The sequence below is a fragment of the Anopheles maculipalpis genome, chromosome 2RL (genome assembly GCF_943734695.1).
Source record: "Anopheles maculipalpis chromosome 2RL, idAnoMacuDA_375_x, whole genome shotgun sequence".
Taxonomy (NCBI): Eukaryota; Metazoa; Arthropoda; class Insecta; order Diptera; family Culicidae; genus Anopheles; species Anopheles maculipalpis.
The window spans coordinates 51794662-51814973 of NC_064871.1; the positions used below are offsets into that span (position 1 = coordinate 51794662).

The 20312-nt window shown below is 45.9% G+C and overlaps 2 protein-coding genes across 2 annotated transcripts in view; both read right to left on the reverse strand.

Moving 5' to 3' along the window:
- LOC126559524 (uncharacterized) overlaps nt 1–20312 on the reverse strand; it is a 174982-nt gene that overhangs the window by 46483 nt on the left and 108187 nt on the right. The gene's annotated exons all lie outside the window — the stretch shown is intronic.
- The window catches only part of LOC126556913 (probable serine/threonine-protein kinase cdc7), a 31413-nt gene that overhangs the window by 4702 nt on the left and 6399 nt on the right, over nt 1–20312 (reverse strand). The window contains exons 2-4 of the mRNA XM_050212471.1: nt 18243–18336; nt 14955–15036; nt 2840–3958 (exon numbers count right to left, since the gene is read on the reverse strand). Of these exons, the coding sequence (XP_050068428.1) occupies nt 2840–3958; nt 14955–15036; nt 18243–18336 (1295 nt within the window). The remainder of the gene's footprint in view (nt 1–2839; nt 3959–14954; nt 15037–18242; nt 18337–20312) is intronic.

Genomic DNA, 20312 nt, shown 5'->3' on the forward strand with positions numbered 1-20312 from the left:
TGCTTCTTTTCCTTGTTTTAGTAACATTCCTCCCATTCCGGCCCAGCAAGGCCCAGGGTGCGACGAAATGGACGGGAAAGTGTCGTAACCGTAAAGCTTCCACCGCAATATATTTGGATTCATTTTCGTAGGTTCAATGGCCGCATTAATTCGAAACCCTTAGCGCTTCGCCGCCGTGTGTTGCGAGGCATGCGGGCGCTGGGATCTTGGGCCAACTGCGTGCATTAAAATACACGCAGAACACACAAACCAGTTCATTGCGGAGGATGCCACCGCCGTCGCCGCCCTCGCCGAAAGTGAAATCAGTTCTAATTTAAAATGCAAAAATTCGTCTTAAATAATGTGTTTTCGAAGCAAATCCTTCTTTCGCTCTAGGATACAAAGGGAGGATGAAAAGCGATCTCACCGCTTCATAAAACCTGCTCTAACCGACGGTTTTCGAAAAACCCCTTGCTAGACTTCTAATTATATAAACAATAGTTTAGTTGCGATCTTCGCCACGTACGATCGCCTAGCGCTGTCGACGCTTCCCGCCGTGCACTTGTGCGCCCCATCACCCACCCAAACCCAACCAATAGGGGCGGGATAGAAGAAGAGCAAAAAAGTGAAAGTTGCCGAAAAATAAACCCCGAACCCCCTTTCGGCAGATAGTGTTATACACACCCCTTATGGGTCACCGATCGATTTCCAGTAGTACCGGTTACGGTGAGGTGGGGTGACTTTTTCGGTGAGTGTTAGATCAAAATAAAGATCATTTGTGCACTCACACACCGACGTCAATAGTCGGCGCGTGCAACGGAAAGGATGGAGACGGATGTGTTAGCTGTGCTGGTTACTCCACGTTTTCTTGTGGTACAGTGCCGCGAGTGGAGCGCCTAACAGAGTGTTTTTTTGGAGGGTGCTTTTCTGTTGTTGTATCGTTCCTGCATTGTATTTTCGAACCACCAGCCAGGCAGGCTGCCTGTGTTGGTGTTTGTTTTGCCAGTTACCGTGGGGGTAAGTCCAAATCAAATCTCGCATTAGAAGGACGTATGCGTTTAGTGGTTGCATAACGTTCTCTTCGCGTTTCAACTGCTCGTTCCCATCCATCCTAACCTCTCATCCGATCCGATGGCTAACCATGTTCGACTGCTTCCATTTATTCTGCTGCATTATCAACAAACAAGCGCTCGGACTTTGAACCTTCCGAATGGTTCGGTGCGCAAGAGGCATCTGAGGCCCAGTCGTGTGGTTAGCTTTTCTCTCCCACCGCAAAATACTGTTTTGGGAAGATGGTGTTGCTATTCTTTTCTCGAAGATGTGTGCGAAAGAAAGCTATACGTTTTGTTGCTTTTTGGGTGCGATAGTTTTTCAAGATGGTGTCCGTTTAACCGCTTTCCGCGATTCCGAAGCATTTGTCACCTGCAGCACATAATATTCGGCCTCTATGGTGGAGGGAGAACCGAGGGTGGAAGGTAAGCGACAGAGACAGTGGGTGCTGGAAATTGTTTGACGACTTTTGCTTGAGCAACCACTTAAGAAGTGTGTCACGTACGGCAGGTGAAAGCGAAAGCGCTATCGCCCTGGCTCAGAACGGGCCGGCCTTACGCCGCAGTCGGATATTGGTTAGGTATAGGGGCGAGGCCTAAGCGCTAAAAACGGTTTCTGTTTTCTTTCTTCGAAGCTATTAATAAGCGGTTTCCTTCCTTCGCTTCTCTACCAACTGCCAAAGGGCCATGCCGAATCGTACGATGCATCGGAACACTATTTGTTTGTCGTTTTGTCGTTATGCAAATGTCTTCTGTAGCTTTGGAGACAAGTAAATTTGATTTTCTTTTCACTTTCAACATACAACTATTAATAGACGCCTTTATATCCACCACCTTTTGGTGTTTTGATATAAAATCCTTTTCTTAAATCGAATTATTGTATTTCATGCCAAATGTTGCCAAATGTAGTTTCATTGGGTCCTCCTAGAGAATCCCAGTTTGAACCACGCCACATCACAAAACACTAGCTGCTATTGTGCCAACTCCTTCACTGTTTCACCTGCTATCCTATTCGTACGGAACAATAGACCACCGTAGACAATCATTAGTTCGTGAATCGAGGGACCCCTCCCGAAATCGATTGTACATGTCAAGCTTGGTACGTCAGCATATGCGCAGAAACCCGAATGACATAAGAGGTGCGATTTGCGGGTAGGATTTACCCCTCAAAAATCACAAGTAGTTCGACGCCCAGGACAGGACTGGTACCGTCGCGCTGAAAAAGTTCAAACACTATCAATCCCATCTAAACCAATACGTAAGGTTGCACACACACACACACACGCATACTCACACCTAAACCTGTAGCAGATATTCTGCACGCTTTTGGAATTCTCAAGGTTTTACCGGACGAAGCATCGCAATGGTAGTCGAGGCAACAGAATATCGTTGGATGTATCATTACCCCACCGTCTGCCAAAACTTTTTGAGCAATAGAGATGTTGATTGTAGTAGTCACCACGGATCGTTTCAACGGCTATGGAGTGTGACCCAACCCCATCCCCAAAGACCCCATGCAGCGATCTGTTGTGCGTTCTATGGCCGGGCAAAGGTTTTTTTGAAAGTCGTTTGCCAAAAATCCTTCTCCTTTCCTTCGTGCTTATGCAAGCGTACAGTAACATTCATAATCAACCGATCGGTGTTGATGTGAGCGTGTGTGCACACGTGTCGTGTCGCGGTACGGCATCAGCAAATATTGCGTCCGCAAATCTGATTGTCGTGCATCGGAGGAGAGTTCTCCAAAGGTCACCCGAAAGAGTGCGTGAATTTTATGCCCATAGTCAAGTCAATGGCGAGTCACAGTTTCTTACCTGATCGATGTTGTGATGCTCATTCATCTGATGGAGCAGCTTCTGGTTCAGGCTCTTCAGATGATTGTTACCGCCGTCGTATAGACTGCTGCGCTCAGCATAGTCATCGTAGTCCGTGTCACGATCGGTGCTGCTGAGGGCGCTACTGTTGCTGTGCAGCGTACCGTTCGTGTGGCTGTTGGCTGCCGCTAGCAGCGCACTAAAGTCAGCCGTCGGCCCGTTGGACATTTTGCGCATCTCCTGACCGCACGGTCCGTTCGATGGTCCGTTGCTTATGTGGCTGGTTGGGCTGCTGTTCAGACTGCTCGCCTCATCCCGTGCCGAGCTGCTACTGCTGGTCGTACTGAGCGAACTGACACCGCTCGTCGTCAGATGACTTCCGCCCGGGCTCAGATTTAGCGACTCCATCAGCTTGTGCTTGTTCTCGAGCGTCGCATTGCTGCCTGCTCCGGTGCCGTTGAGACCGGTTCCGTTGGCATTGCTTCCGCTGTTGGTAGTGGAGTGGTTGCTACTGTTGCTGCTGTTATTGTTGCTGGCATTGCTGTTGTTGTTGTTACTGTTGCCACTATTATTATTATTGTTGTTGTTGCTGTTGTTGTTCGAGCTGTTGTTGGTATTGTTGTTGTTATTATTGTTGTTGTTATTATTGTTGTGGTGATCCTTATTATTGTTATTCTTCTCCTTACGGCCTCCACCACCACCTCCACCACCACCGCCACTGCCTGCGCGTGTGATCTCCTGGATTTGGCTCAGCACGATCTCTCGCTTGAACTGATCGAACTTCGATTCGCCGTGCTCGTCACCGATTATGTCGGATATGTCAAGCATGCTCCCACCACTATGACCGTGGCTCGCGATCAGCTCGTTCTTGATCTTGTGTTGACTAGCGGCGTTGGCGGCGGCGGCCGATGCTGCTGCAGCTGCGGCAATGGCGGCCGCTGCCGTCGAGTTCATGATCTCGTCATCGAACTGTGCGTCGTCTAGAGTATCCGAGTCGAACCGCTTGGTCGACGAGAAGAGACGTAGCGTCGGATCGTTCACCTGATCGCTGAAGTATACGTCCATCAGGTTGAAGAATGGCCACTCGCGACGCTTCGGTTCTTCGGACATTTTGATTGCCTGCGGAAAAAGAATAACGATAAAGACATATTGCACAAATTAGTACATGGTTTGTTTGCCTATCTTCGAATCATATCTCATTGACCTTTAACACCACTTCCATCTGCCCTACAGGAAGCAACCCATGAAATAGCCAAACTAACCGTCCTCATCCTCCTTACCACGATGATCCCATTCTTTCTTAGCAACGCCGTTTATACACCACACCCGCAGCTAATGCCGAATCGCTCGACCGCATGAGCACAGTCGGTCAAGCAACGGAACACGGTACAACGGTGCACGGCAGAAGATTACCACCAGTGACCCAGTTCCCGAGTTGTTCCGGCCCCGTGGCGAAAGCAACGGACCCAACCAAGCAGACGAAGCACACGAGAAGAGAAATGAGAACTAGGCAAGAATTTACACTCCCAGTTCTTCCAGCGTGGTTATGATGGAGCCGGATTTCTTAGCCAGCGTTTCGAGAGGATGTGGCTTCACCGTGAGCTCTTCTTGTTCTCGATCTCTGGGTCTAACGGCATTACTGGTGGTTGGGCATGCTAGCCAAAAACCATTGCTGCCACTTGCAGCATGATCGTCGGTACTGGTCGGTAGACCTTACCTTATGCTCTTACTCAGAAAACTAGCCTTTTCGACCTACTTAACAGCGCTGCCAGTCCGGAATGTCGGTTGTTCTATATGATCTTTCCCATTTCTTCCCTTTCTTTTTAACGTTGTTCGTATTCCACTGGATAGGTTGTTCTCATCAATCTCACAAAAACGACACGGGAAACCAAGACAATAAAAAAGCTCCATCCCTTTCATTTCGGCTTCTGGGATGCTGGGACTCGAAAAGAGAACCTAAGCGCTCGCTTTGACTTTACATAGAAACAAAACACACAAAAATCCCTAGCTCCATGCCCTTAGCATCCCATGGGACCCCCAACAATACTAGTCTATCGGTGTTTGTGTGCTTGGGTCGAGGTTTGTATGTGGCGAGAAATTGGGTCATGTGCAGACCGCAAAAGAATAAGCTTTGTTGAGAATATTTGAGGCAGCCCATCATCTTGGATCACACAAGAGCATCCCAAATCCGAAGCTGCGGCGAATAGAAATGGTGCGTTTTCAAAACGAGGCAACAATCTCGTCGAGAAATGGGTCGATTACAGGGTCCGGTTGTTCATTTTACGGATCGCCCTTGTACCCCGTCTCACTCAATACCCAGTCTACGGACCTGAGTCTTCCGGAGAGCGAGAGGTCGTGATCTCGTCTTATGGGGGAATTCACCAGCTGAAAAAAAAACCTACCGTGGGTTGATTTGCTTACAGGCTTTATCCAGTACAGTAAGACGGGAGAAAAGCTCATCCTATCGTTAGGCTTTCTTTATGTGGTTTACTTCTCCCGAAATTCATTTGACCTAATTTATGGTGGACCTCACATCCAAAATTTAACCCAACTTTATCGGTGCACATGTTCCATTCTACGTTTGCTCACAGTAAATCATTAGTGTGGCCTCCTAATACATAAAGCCTTGCCTTTGCAGATGCTGAGAACTGCGAGCAGATGTTATTAGGCTGTATCGTTAAGAAACTTTAAAAATCTGACACACTTTGCAATGAACAGCAGGCGTTTGTTTTGTTACGCTTAATAAGCGTGAACAACACATTCGGCACTAAGCCATTACCCAACGAGCCGGGTTTCCTGCGTTCGCACAAGCTTTATCACACCGATACATCACCCAAATGGGCAGTCTCCGTAAGGTGTATCGGCACATAGGACCGCAACGGCCCCAAGTGGACCCAAGTGGATCTTTTTGACATATTGCACTTGTTATTAGGCGTATACGAGCTGTATTTCTGCTCTCTGTATGTTCGAAACGGTCACAAACGCACACACCCGCGCTCGGTCACGGCGGGGGCAATCGACACAACTCGCAATCAGCGGACCGGCTAACATTAGCTTCCAAAATCTTCCAATCGAAACGGAAACCTCATGAAAATTTATCAACGCACCAAAGTTGGAGAGATACTAGAAATTTTGGTGATCAACGACGCGCGCAAAAATCAACCCCAAGAAACAAGCATACCATGTGGGCTCTCGCCAGATAATGAGGAGGAGTCCGTCCACCGAATCAGTCGGTGTATGAGGTGCTACGCATCGTAGAATCAAACCGAAAGCCTCAATCCAAAGCCAGTTAGACTCTGCTGTTTAGCTCGCTGACCAGCATCACCTCACAAAACCGCCAATCAGAGCAAATGGTTCAAATGGCTGTGCCTTAGAGACCTCGCCATCTTTCGGGGCGAGTGAAAGTGGTGTCCACTTTGTGTATTTGTGTGTGTGTGTGTGCCTCTGTATTTTCGAGCTGTGCATTTCACATCGGTTAGTAAGCGCAACGGATATGATTTGAAAATAAGAACGTACCGTTTGGAGCGGATGATGGAGTGATGGAGAGAAGACTGAGCATAAAAACATGATTAACGATTCTGGGGCTAGCAGAGTAGCTTAATTTTTCACCCATCCAAACGCTTTCGGAGCTACGAAGGAAAAGCTCATTAGAGATCCAAGAAAGCATGAAACAAAAACTTGGCAAGATGGAAACAACTAAAGGGGGCAGAAAAACTAAAGAAAGCCAAACCTTTAAAACAGATAAAGCACTTTAAGCATTTGGGAAAGTTGTACAGACACAGTCAGTACAGGCAATATATAGCAGCAGACACTTCTAGGCAGCTCTGACTGCCCACATAAAGGAATCTTTGCGACGTATCGATCACCAAAGTGTGCTGTCACCTGGCCGTTTTGCTGTGGCTAAGGTGGCGGAAAGTGAAACTACGTCTTTAACACTTTCTAATCAATCGATACCGATGTCCGCTGTCCACATGACGGTTTGGTACCGGCGTGGAGAAAGTGCCACGCGGGGACAAAGAAACCCATACACCTTACCACCCGTCGCCCATCCATTCATTACAATTTGATTTGCTTAGCTTTGATGTTCGCGACGTGCATAATCATAAATGTCACATCGGTGCGGAATCGTCGGAAACAAACAGAGTGACAAACAAAGCCATTGGTTTTTCGTAGGCATAAGGGAGGTTTGTGTCTCTTTTTAAATATGATTTATAGCACCTTATTGTTGGCTGCTAAAACAAAGAAGTTTTCATTAGCTACAAATTTCTCTTGATCTTTATTCTTTCGTCTCCTAAGATCCCCCATTTTCGAAAAGAGCAGAAGAGCATTTGCTGTACCGTTTTCCGCAATATGGGTCAACGAAGAGTAATTCGTCTGTGCTTGGAATGATGAAGAAACTTCCCTACTGCTATCCAACGAAGATGCGATCAGCTGAGGAGATGTGCGAACAAATTGGGAAACAACACACTCACACATACATACAGATGGGTAGGCTTGGCCTCACGGTCGTACGTGTATGTTCTAAGCTTTCTTCAGTCGATTCCTCCATTACACGCGACTCTAAACGCGTTCGACAAGCTTTCGTGCCCTTCTTCCGTCAAACGAGAACTCCGTTACCTGGCCTAGCGTTACCGGGCGAATGCCAGCCATACAGTCACCCGACTTGACGCACTTGGCACACCGAAGCAAAGTCAAGGTTTTCCCTAAAAGGGAGCAACAGTTACAGCAGCGCCGTGTGAAGCAGCGAGGAGGGCCGTTGGTAGGTAGAACGCCGAAGATAGCACCGTTAATAACTGAAGGAACGAACGAAGACAGCGAACGAAACAAAAAAAAATGCCTCTTCTACCCGTCACGCCGCAACACAAGAATGAAGAATGAAGAGAACAAAACAGAACACGCGAAAGTAGGTTAATCGTAAAAGCTAACGGTTCTTAACCGGTCCGGTGCGTAAGCGGGTCTCGCGCACGGAGTCTTGCGCTTGACCGCGAGAGTCGGCAGAGTTCTCACGCAACATTAACATCGGTCCCGCGCGTCAATGAGAGAGTGAGAGAAGGCAGTGCGATCGAGTGCGATCTTGGCGAGAACGAAAACAAGACGCGATCGCGTGTGTGTACTACAATCCGCCGAAGAATGAACGCAACGGTGAGCTTTCTCCATTCCAAAAGCTTCACTGTGAGAACTGGGACAGGGAGGGAGAGGCATCGGAAGTCGGTCGGAAAGTGGCCGAAGAAACCGATTGGCTTATTTTTTGTCTCGTTCTAGACCGAGCACGTTTCGGTCTCGTCGGAATCGGGAGAACATTGCGGACTGTCTTGTGTGCCTCCCACAGTCTAACCGGCTTAACGGGGGGATGCGCGATCTTACATCAACAGACTGCACTCGTTGCGCTATTTTGACGTTTACATGTCAACGTTAGTGTGCTGCGCGTTTACTAGTGTTCTCTACTTAAAATCACACCCAAACATTTTTGCTCTTATCTATGTCGAGAAAAGCACGAATTTCGCTCAACATTCCAACACCTTTTGTAGCTGTACAAAAGGCACAAAAAGGGTTACACATTACGACGCGCCCTTGGGCAACATTTTCACACGGAAAGCGAGCAAGTTAGCTGTCTACTCCCAAAATAAAATAGACTCATCCCGCATCCAAGGCTGCCTAGCTGCCAACGTTTGGTGTGAGAGTTTTTAACTTTTGGGGGAAAGAATTTAAAAAACTTTTTGAAAATCCTATGTTTGCACACCTTGAACAGCGGTTGCTTGCTTTTGTAAAATAAACATAACCACCCGTCTTGGTACAAACTGGACAGCCGCCAAATTTTGGCACATTTTCAAGGTCCTACCTTAGGCGACACAAATAAACGTGTGTCAGCTTTAGCTGACATTTATGTAGCTTTAAAGAATTGTACAAAAAAGAATCTTTAGTAAAAAACCAAGAAGAAGGCTAGTAGAAACTTTCCCTGCAAAAGTGTATTTTCTCACTCAAAATTATTTAACATTCAGTGAAACGATAACAATCGTACAGACAAGGGGAAATTCGTGCTGCCAACTCAAAGCTAAACCCTTCCACCGTAGATTGTGGTCAGATATAGTGGTTGGCTGCGGTGTAGTGTTCGTAAGACAAACTTTCTACCCATCGAAGTCAACAAGTGTTGGGCAAAAAGTGTTTCTTCACTCACAAAATTCAGTATTTTTACAGCGACAAAAAGTTGTGTTTGAAGAAGCTCAAATATATGATTTTAAGAAGCAAATCAAATAGTGATTGAAATTGTTGTTATTCGAAGGAATTGAAATCGGAATTGGAACGGCAAGTATGGTCGATCACGATCAATGATAATGATTAGAAGAAGAATCACCGACCCTCGCTCGTCTGGCTAGTTGCATAAAGATAAATATTCGCACCATCAATCAACGGAAAACGTAGTGTTTATTATGGTTTTCGACGATTTCCTTTCCACCCAACATTTGTGTTTGATTAATGCACAATTCAATTTGCTCCAAACTTTTTCGCACAGCTCTGGACGAAATGTTTTCACCCGCCAGAGCAGCATATGTGCCGGTGTAAAAAGATAAACGATATCATTAGAAAGCCAAAACATCGCAGCCGGAACTATCGTTCAGTCTCGCAATCTACTACCATCGGTGAGGCTTTTAATGCTGGGGCTGGGGCTCCAGCATGTAGGGGTGGTGTAGGCGCAAGCGACGTGTCCTCCACAACCCGTTTCCGCTATCGATGGGAGGCATGTACAGGTTCATTATCGGGGACGATAAGCGTCAACATAAATAGAACTTCGAAGAAGCTGTATAGAACCAGCGACTCACAGATGTCAAGACTCAGTTGATTGTTTAATGCCGATAAGTGAAACGACTGCATACCGGCAGTTGCTCAGTACCTGAATCGTCACTTAGCATGCGATCGGCTCCCGGGAGTCAGTTGTTTTTGAAGAAACGATTGTTCGTTTTTTTTTGTGTAACCTTCGCCACTGATTTCCAAGAACAGCTAGCGTGTTCCTGTACATGAAGTGCGCTATCGTTGGAGGTCGCCTTTCAAGCCAGACCCTTTTGTGTGTGAATGGACAGACGTACTTAATCTAGATGATCGAACCTCTAAGAAGAAACTAACTCTTCTGCAGGTAATTTATTTTGTTACATCTCATACCACGAATTAACAAACCTTAATTGTTATTATCGTTTTACCACCGGAAGCAATCTTGCAATCCAGCAATAAGTGGCTTTTGGGGCGTAATCTACGCGCCTCTCCAAAAAAAACTAGGTTGCGTATCTTGGCTTCGTTTAGGGCATGCGCTACCGCACGCTTGCGTGTTCCGATATCCGTTCCAGAAACCAATCTGTGAGCTTTATAGGGAGGAAAAAAAACAATCGTAATCGAGAATCGAGTACATCCTGAAAGCTCCATTTTTTGCTTCATTTACGTGTGCCTTAAATTGTGGAAGAGTTACGTAAAATTGAGATAAATGTGGCTCATAAACCTCCACAAAAACACAGATCGATATGAAAGAATCCACACTTTTATCATGCTTATTCGCTTTCCCCAAATAGCTGAATAAATAAAAGAAACTTAGCATAGAAAGCCTCACCTTCCATCTTCACTTTCAGCTACAAACGATGTATTGTTTAGCAGTCGTGTGTCGCACGATAATCCTCAACGACATCCTACAGACATCCAGCCAGTCTGCCTATATGACCCAACCCTTCAAATGGACTGTTTTTTTTTTATATTTGTCCCATCGTCGTGCACACGCGCCTACGCATCTTTCGCAACGTCCACCAGCCATTGCCGTGGAAGTGATTATCTTCTCGCTGCATATCATCTCGAGGGAAGAAAAGCTCGATCGTTTGAAGAAAGGAGGAAGATTTTTATTTTTCATTTCCATTACTTTATCCCTGCCTACCAACCACGACCATCTCCGGTAGGTGGTATTTTCCATACACGCAGCAATGCTCGCCGACGAGCACTGGGAGTTAACGATGACGCGAGAATCCGTTATTTAAGAACAGGCTTCCTGGAACAGGCACATGCTGCTAGGCTAGCCTGTCCGTTTGACCTACTCTCGTAACGGTTGGACAAACCGCACAGCACAGACGGTCCCCGGTGAGAGTTGCTGGACGTTCCCCCAGCGTTGGTTACATCGTAGAACACAGTCCACAATCGTCGTGCCAGTGCGTGTGTGAGAATAGAGAGCTAAGAGATAGTGAAGACCAAGATATACCAAAGACGTTCATCTAGAACTGGACCAACGATTCGATACTACTAGCCAAACCGAAGATTTTGCTCTCTCTCTCTCTCTCTCTCTCTCTCTCTCTCTCTCTCTCAGTTTATATGTCATTGTTTTGTTATTCTTTTTCTTTTGGAAGAGCCTTTGTGCGAACTTCACTCCATCGCTCCCCACGTGTTCACCAGAGCACGTGATTTTCGCTGGACGAACCCGTTAGAACCACCAACCAGTGGACTACTATTGACGGTTTGTTTGTAAAGCAGCAAATTACAGAACATCCGCAACACCGAATTGGATCAGCTGAAACGCACAGGATCCAGTTATCTACCACTACGCCACATACGCAATCGACTACAGTTGATCGTGCATGCCCCGTTCGGACAGTTCTGAGTCTTGCTCGAACCAGACCTGGGCCGAAGTATGGCTTAAACGGTATCATTGGACCCGCTAGTTTGTATGTATGCGTCTAACTGTTGGAAATTCTTGGCCAATGTACCTGTTCAGGGATGCGTGTTCCCATTTGGAACCGAAGAAGTTCGTTAAAGAACGACAAACGAAAAGAAAAAAAAAGCGGTAAGAATGTTTGGATTCCATTCGTTCTTGAATGACACGCTTGGATGGAACGTGCTTTTACTGTTCTGGGACCCTGGAAAGCTCTCGCAGCAAGAATCATACGATTTTCGCACGAATCCTATCGAACCGTGACTCGAACGGTACATCTTCGGACGATCGAACGGGTTTTCCTTTGGACTTGTGGGCTGATTTTTGGAACATTTTTTTGACTTATGAATATCACATAGTGAGGTAATTCAGTCCTCACTACTGGGGGACGGTCCGGATGGGATTTGAACCCCGGTCCTGCCGTTTGAAGGCAGGCGCCGCTGACCACCGGGCGGCCCCAGATTTTCGGAACATGTTCTGCATTTAAATGATCATCAAAATTTTACTATTTATGTCATTAGAGGGTCATTAAGAATATTTTAATTTTCGATTCTCAATCATAATAATTGTGTTTTCACCCAAGTATTCTGTATCATGTTGAAACACTTGCAGAACACGTAAAATCATAGTTGTGATCGCTAAACGAGAAAGCTGCAAGGAACAATATTCGTCTTACAAAATGGACCCCATGGACAAAATGGGACTGCATGGCAACTCATCAGCATGTCCCAGAATGAAGATGGATTGCGGGATTGAAGGTTTTCACTGTTACTGCGAGCCAATAGCCCAGAGAGACCATGGGAAACCCATCAAGCAATCTAAGCGGTTGTAAAAAAAAGGAGCTAAAAGTACTCTTCGTCCGCATCGGATTAATTCTGCGCTTTCTCTCCCCTAACATCGACCTTTACGATCTTTTCGCCCGGTTGTGCACTCCTTCACCCCTGTCTGCTCCTTCATCTACATTTGTGCACAAGTCTTGCGATAGGTGTTTGAAGTCTTTTCCTCTCAGTCATCCTCCATCTCAACTTCAGGTTAGCGCAGTAAGCGGAGATGCCCCAAAGAGGTTCATGGAACGGATACTCCAAACTGTGGTGTGCTGCCCCGAACTCCCTTCGATCAACAGTGTCACACATGTACGAGTGTGTGGCGGTGTATCTGGCAGCCGCAAACACGATCATAACCAACCGTACGAAGCCACTATTTTTGTTGGCACTGTTTGGTCCAAGCAAGCCGAGATGAGATACGGGCGCATTAAATGGCGAGAGAAAGAAGAAAAAAAACCTTTCTTTTCTCTGCTTTCTTCTGCTGCTTTCTATTTCCACTTGGATTCTTTCTATGAGTTTAGTGCTTTCGTTAGGAAGCGCGCTTTTCTATTGACGTTTTCGTTAATTTTGTACTTATCCAGTGCTCCTTCTGCTCGTTTGCCTAAACGCCGTTAGGAACGCGAACGAACCGTAAGATGCTTTCGTTCACATGGAAGAATTCTCCGTATAGGTCTTCACCAGCGCCACATACTTCTTATATGAGCATTTTACATTCTTTGCAAAACGTTTAAAACCTTGAAAACATTTTTTTTTCTACTGCCACACACGGAACGAAAAATTCCAATGCAAAAGCCCTTTTTTTTAATATTTTTCCGATTGCGTGTATTATTATTTCGTGCGTCTGCATAACCACATCAGCGGCTTGGGGCATTTAGTAAACAGCAACTCGTGATAACACCCCACAAACGGATGAGCAACATAATTGCCAACGCACTCCGCGATCGTGTCCGGTCCGCCTTCTCGCACCTTGCTTCCCTTACCACGTGAGAAGTGATTAATGAGTCCAATTTCAAGCCCAGCTGCCGATCGGAAAGGCTCGTGCTCGGTGTTTTAGAACAGAGGTTAGACTTACCCAAGACGCCTTACCCAACGCAGCTAACTGTACTTCAGTTCCTGCTGGGGGAAGACGAACAACCGATAGCTGCGCCGACTGCGTCTGGTACGTTTTGGTTAGGCTTTATATAATTATTAAAATGTGCTTTTGTTCCTGCCCCTTCTTCATTACACATTTTATTGCCAACGCTGCCGAAGTACAGCTATGAACTGTTCGTGTCCGCTTGAAGTTGCTCGAGCAGATATGCTGTTTAGTTACGGATGTTCACGAATGATATTGAGAATTTTTTGCAATAATGAAAATGTATCTTTGTCATACAAGATTCCAGTACAAAAGGGCAACTAAAATTTCAAAGCATTTTTAAAGCTTGAAGCTTACTTCATTTCCTGGTAACCTACTTTTATTCGCTTCTCCACCATGTCTCATGATGGGCCAAATAAGATTCTCATCTCTACTTTTGACTCGCATACCACATCAGCTAGCATCCTGGTCACCGAGGATGATCCATCCCATCACGTAAAGCAGAATAGCAACTAATCCCAAAAAACCCTCTCCCAACAAACACTGAACTTTGAGATTCTTCAGCAACTAGGCTCCAGCTTCCAGGAAGCAGATGATCGCTCTCCTCGTCTTAGCAGTGGAGCAAGACCTGGATTTGCTCCCTAGTTGCTAGAAACAAACCCTCCAAGGAATGGAACCACCTTCACAATTTCACATACACACGGAGTACGAGCGATCATCGAGTCGTCCAAGGTAAATGGGGTGGAAACGGTCGCTGTACCGTTCATTCTTTGCTTCATAGCGTTCCCTTTTGTTGGTGGACGTGCCTGATCTCCGATCGATATCGTGCCATCTTTCTCGCACTTGCCCACATGCTTTCTTCTTTCATTGTTACCATCGCTTGCTCTCGCACAATATCTCGCTTTACACGGGATGAATAATAAGCGAATGAAAGAATGCTATTACAGCCGCGTGTCGCTGCATGTGTCTGTGGTCAACGTGTTCCACGAGAGCCGCTACGTACGGAAAGTAGGACACGGCACGAAAGTACTCGACAATTTCTCCACCCTGCGCACGCGATCATCCCGCCTGCAGCTTCCCGTCCCAGGACCACGATCACGCGTGGAGGACGATTTGAAGTGGCGACCCTGCCAGCGCTGAATGTCACGAATGGAACGAAACGGTGAGCCTTCGCAACCTTCGCGATCAAGAAAGGAATCGCTACAGACCCGGGCTACCAATAATGCTGGGATGGCTTCGACTCGATGGCTTGCCAGCATCCACTATCCGGCCAGGTGACGGTTCGTGCTCTTGGCAGCGCTTAAATTAAGAATTCCAATTGCACCGGCAGGCAACGCATTCCGTGGGATTTGAGGAGTGACCAAATTGGGGACCGATGACGCGATCGTGCACCAGTGAAGAGGCACAAAGAAATCATGTTACGATTCTTTGATATATTCTGATCATCTTGTTTGCATCTTTTTCAAGTTTAATTTCATTTTACATTTCAATTTAATTAATAAATAAAAGCTTTTGTATCTGCAATTAAACCTATAAACCTACCTTGTACTCCTGTAGCAGATTGTTCCATTTTTTGATGATTTTAGAAATCGGTAAAGGCACGCTGAGTTCTCGTTCGACCACACTGCAATAAAAGAAGTAAATTCATCAGTAAAACAGAAGCACCACAATGAGCAATGAGCCCAAGTAAGATAAAAACCATTCGAAAAATGTGGTTCCCGCCGAGGAAAAGCAATCATCAGCAGCACCGAAACGCAATCGACAACAAAGAATTGTATATGCACTGTGTGTACAAGCGCTGAGGCACAAAACCGACCAACCAAACTGCCTGGAATCTCAGCGAAGGAGAAGCTTTAAAAATAAAGCTACGAAAGCATAATGGTAAAGGATTGGCAAAGAAAGGGCACGGCGGGTATGGGTAGAGACAGAGCAAGGTGCGGTGTGCGCACGTGTGGAAAAAGTAGAAAGTGAAACTCTTCACCACGATCTTCTTCGAACGATCGCACCACGCCGCTAGTGCTGCTCTTCTACTGGCTTGCATATGCTAGACATGGTCAGTGGCACGCCAATGTTTTCATCGCTAATTATCAGTCCGTTCATGCGACTCCACTGCTGCTACGCTTCTGCTACTCCTCGGCAGCATAACTCCAGCTCGAATCGATTGACACTACACACTGGTCTAGGAACTATTTCTCCCGTTTTCCCCAACTCAAAACACAAAAACCTATCCCCAGATAACGTTTTCTTTACTCCCCACCGTTCAAGCGGTTGATGTTGTTTTGGTTTTTGCTGTTGTTCCTTTGCTTAATATCGTTTCGCTTCCAATATCCCCCTTCCCTTCCACTGTGCGTTAGTGGCGTTCTCTATCGCGTGTTTTCCATTTCTAGGCTCGCTCCAATCGAACCTCTACGACCTTGTCGGAATGCTTCGACCAAACATGTAGCTCACGTGTGCGTATGACGCTGTTGCTTGCTGTTGTCTGAGATTGACTACGGACAGATCCGGCAACGCAACAACCCGAGCACTTTCACCCTGAACAGAGGCCTACTAGCACCTACTACCACCTGCTGGGTAGAAGAGACCGTCCAGGCTCCCAGACCTTTGCCATCTTGACGCGTTCCATCCAACTTTTGCTGATCGTGTTGGGGATGTGCTTCGAATCGATCAGAAATCGTCCTACCCGTGAAGCAGTTCGATCGAATGCACTTCAATTACGATGAGTGCAAAGTCCGGTAGGGACTTCTTGTGCGTTGAGAGTGTTCACGTCAAGTGCAAGTGAAGCTTAGTTGATTAGTGAGTGTATAGAGATTTTAAGACTTTGAGATAATCGTTTCAACTTTGGAAACTTTAAAAAAAGCTTAAAGTCTTGGACATTGCAACAATGTAATATGAAAAGAAAAACTGGTAATATTCAGGATTCCTCTTCTTTTGGATCAAACACATTTTTGCATACTTTGCGCCCAAACGCACCACACCGCTCGACAGCGATTTGTCATCTGCGGCAGTCCGCGATCAGCGACTTTTGGCGTTCGTTTTCTTTGCATTTCCTCGTCATCTTCCACATCCCTGTGGGCACGGTATATGGCCGTGGCGTGGTCTGATGAATTGCATTGTTGACTCTGGCGTTCGCATCCCGTATTCGCCGCTACCCTTTTTCTCTCTCTCTCTCCAGGGTTCTCTTTCGCACATTCCATTTCACCCCTTTTGTTGTTAACATAATTCTGCACACACATGCCCGATGGATCGCCTGCCACGATCGTAAGTATGTGCATGCATGTATGTGTATGCTTTAACACGAGAGTGCTTTACTTCTTCATCATCCACTTCTGCCCCTTGGATGTGGTGTTTTCCTTCTTCCCTCCCCACATTCGGTTGTTTTGTCTGCGAAATGATGTTTGTTGCAAATTTCACTTTTATCGCTTTCGGCTTGGTTTGCATTAGTTTTCTTGTTTGCCTTTTGCTTCTGCCCAGCCAGCCTTAGTTTTGCAGGTATACCCGCTTGACTGAAAGTGAGATTAGAAGACTTCGACGCTTTCGTATGTTTCGTGCGCTGATGCATTCTTCTGCTTTGCGGTTTTTTTTTTTCTGTTTATGATGCTGTCTCATCAACCTGATTGCTCCACTCGACGAAAGCTTCCTTGTCTTGAACCATAATGCGGTGATGGAGACCTGTTTTAGTTTTGTTTGTGTGCCTTTTTACCCTCCAAGAAACTTTCCCAAAAATGATGGGATAAAACTGTTTCACTCCATGTTTACTGGTTGTGTATGTAAGAGCTAGTAAATAGTTTGATATTAGCAAAAGCACCGGAATTTTTAGCTGATTTTTTAGTTATAAAAATAATGTCTACGTCATACGTCATATATACTACATTTCCTGTTGTCAAGAATAGTTTATACAAAAGTTTCAATACATCAATTTTATTCTTTTCATTGCTTTATTGAAGTTTTAAAGCTTACAAATCAATCTGCTACAAAACCACAATTGAGAGCAACATTTATCTCCGATAGCAGCAGACAACAATAGCATAAAAACCTGTACAATTGCTTATGTACTGAAATTACCAGGTTCTGAAATCAAACCTTGCAAGCACTGTACGAATTGAAAGCACCCCTAAATAACTGCCGTTGCAAAAACCAGAGCAAAATCATTAAAAACAACCCACCCAACAGCTTAGGCCTAAGAGTGGAAAAACGCACAGCACAAGAAATCGTATAATCTCTGAAAAACGGAAACGAAAATCCACCCATTCGTGTGCCCCAAAAAGTTGGCCATCCCTAATTGATCGAGCCCTCGGAGTGCAGAACAGTGTGAGCGATTGGTTGCTGGAGAGATTCCACTCGGGCTACAGCAGTACCGGTAGTTCCACTACTTTATTTTTTTGTTGTTTGAGACAAAGAAAAAAGGAACCCCAAAAATGGTGAAAATGAAATTCCATCAAATGTTGCGCACGGTTTCTTTGACGCCTTGTTCATATTTTATGTGGCTTTTTCGTTGTTCTCTCTTTCTCTTTTGGTTTCTAATAATCTTACTTCCGATTTGCTCTCGGCAGTAAAGCCGCAAGGTACTGTTTAGTGATCTACTTCTTCGCTGGCGTGTAGGAAAACGAATAATTAATAACCCTTTACCCGTTTGGTTAAAATAAAACATTTCAGTCATACACACCAGTTCGTGCGAAGGAAGGAGATTGTCGGCTAACGGATCTCCACCCCGTAAACGGTATAAAAACTGAGCTGATTGTGCTTGTATTCATAAGCATGTATGTATTTGTAACATTTTCATTTGGATTTTGCAGGCGCTCGAAAATCTGTTGAATAATTTCTAATACTTACGCCCAAGCATATTTCGATGCATTGCGTTTGCCAGTGAATAGGGGCGAGAGTTCAGCACGCAGACGGATCAGAGTTTTAACCTTATCAGCTTCCCCTGTAAATAGAAAAAAAATTGTTAACCACTCGATATTGCTAGGTTAATATATGTAAGAAAAAACGCCATTTAGATCATTTAGAAATCGAACCTAATCGGACCTTCCATTGAAAAAGAATTAGTTGACATACTTCGCCAGAACACGCCACTATATGTGCCTTTGGCATGGCAATTCGGTTCGGAACGGGCATACAAACCTTGCGAAAGAGACAAACGCCGAGGTACGGAAATAAAACCTGTCCACGCCGAAGCCGAGCCGGGGCGAAATGTCCCCGTCCGGTAGAACAGCTTTCCGACGGTGGACGAGAACGATGCCGGGGGAGTTGCTGCTGCGAGCGGGAGAACGGTGCACGGAAAAAAAACTTTCACCCGAAAGGTACGTGGCAAATAAATGGCTGGGTGTGACATTGCCATCCTCGCAGAGCCGTTGTCATCGGGGCATCGGGAGGCCAGAAAACGAATCGCACGAACGACCAACGGCGGAAAGGAAGCGTGGCTCGTAAAAACGTAACGAGAACATCCCGGACACCAGTGCTTCGATTCGACCATCAGTGCGGGGAGAGAAAGTTACTTCCACCACCCGCAGCACCCAACAAAAAAAAAAAAACAACAGTAACAAAGTGTACGGACGAAGCCACGAAGAGAACGCCAGACAGACACGGGAAAGATTTTAACTAAAGAAAAGACAGCAACCCCGGACAGTACTGCTGCTTGGTGGATGAAGGTTTGGGAAACATTCCCTTGTATCGAATAACGGAGAACAAAAGATCCCCAGATCTGAGGTCCCCCCCCCATACCCCCACGTGAGGTGGGCTCGAAAATTAGGTTAACTCCGGTTGGGGTTTGCCAGGCTTGGTGGTGACTCGACCAGTTAGTGCACCTGTTTCGTTGCGTTCCGATGATCTGTTCGAAAAACGGGAGCTCGTGAATCTCTTGCCTTGCGAAGAAAGAGCAAACGAGGAATATAGTGCGTCTCTGTGTCTCAGCTCCAACAGACGAACCAGGCAAAGGATCGGTAGATTGATGAATAATGACATATATGCATGGCATGATGATGCTGATGACGATGGTCGGCTTTCTCTTTCACTGAACTGTCACTTTTCGATTTTGCCACTATAATTTCTCCTCCACTTTAGAAGTCAAGAAACTCCAACTACCTCTTCAAACCATAATCGTGGTGAACCACTTATCATCAGCGCAGTGTCGTCATCGTTTTACCCTGAAAGATGATAATATGGTCGAATCAGTCCACGCTACTAGAGGAGGTTAACATCTTACTTTTCCAGTACAGGTTTGTCAAATCATCTCTTATCATCAGCCATAGTTATATCCTTTGACAGCAGCTTCTACACCCAGAGAGGCCGGCAATAGTCTCACGCATCTTTAAACATTCTTCATTTGTATACTAACGGTGCGATGAAGAGTTCACAACATGTGAAATTAGAAAAAAAGAGCGAGGAAAAATAGAAAGTGTTTCTTAATTTTCCTCACCCTCCCGCCCTTCCCCAATACCCAACGTGGCACCAACAAGCTCAAACAAGAAGCCCTGCTTCTCGTTTTGTTGTTTCTTCTTCTTTTTACTCTCATCATCCAAACCCCCCCCCCCTCCCCCTACCTATTACACTCATCCTTCGCAACCGGTTGGCTGAATCGGACGGTTTGCGAAGATCGTACCAGATCGCGGGCGCGAGCGCGCGCCAGTATTTGTGAGGCAAAACCAGCGCGATGTATGATGGCATGATGGGCGAAGAATTTTCTCTTTCAACCGAGAAGACTTTCACTCCAATCGCGAGCTCCGGTATGAGCGTCATCACCATCATCATCATCATCAGCGTCGTTTTCATCTTTTACCAGCATTACCATTATCACTTGGATGGGGGTTTTGCTAAGCGAGAAGAAGAGTGTGGATGTGGAGAATTTTTTTTTTTTTTGCAGTTTAAATGGTGCGCTCGGCTCAAGCTGTAGCATTCTCCGCC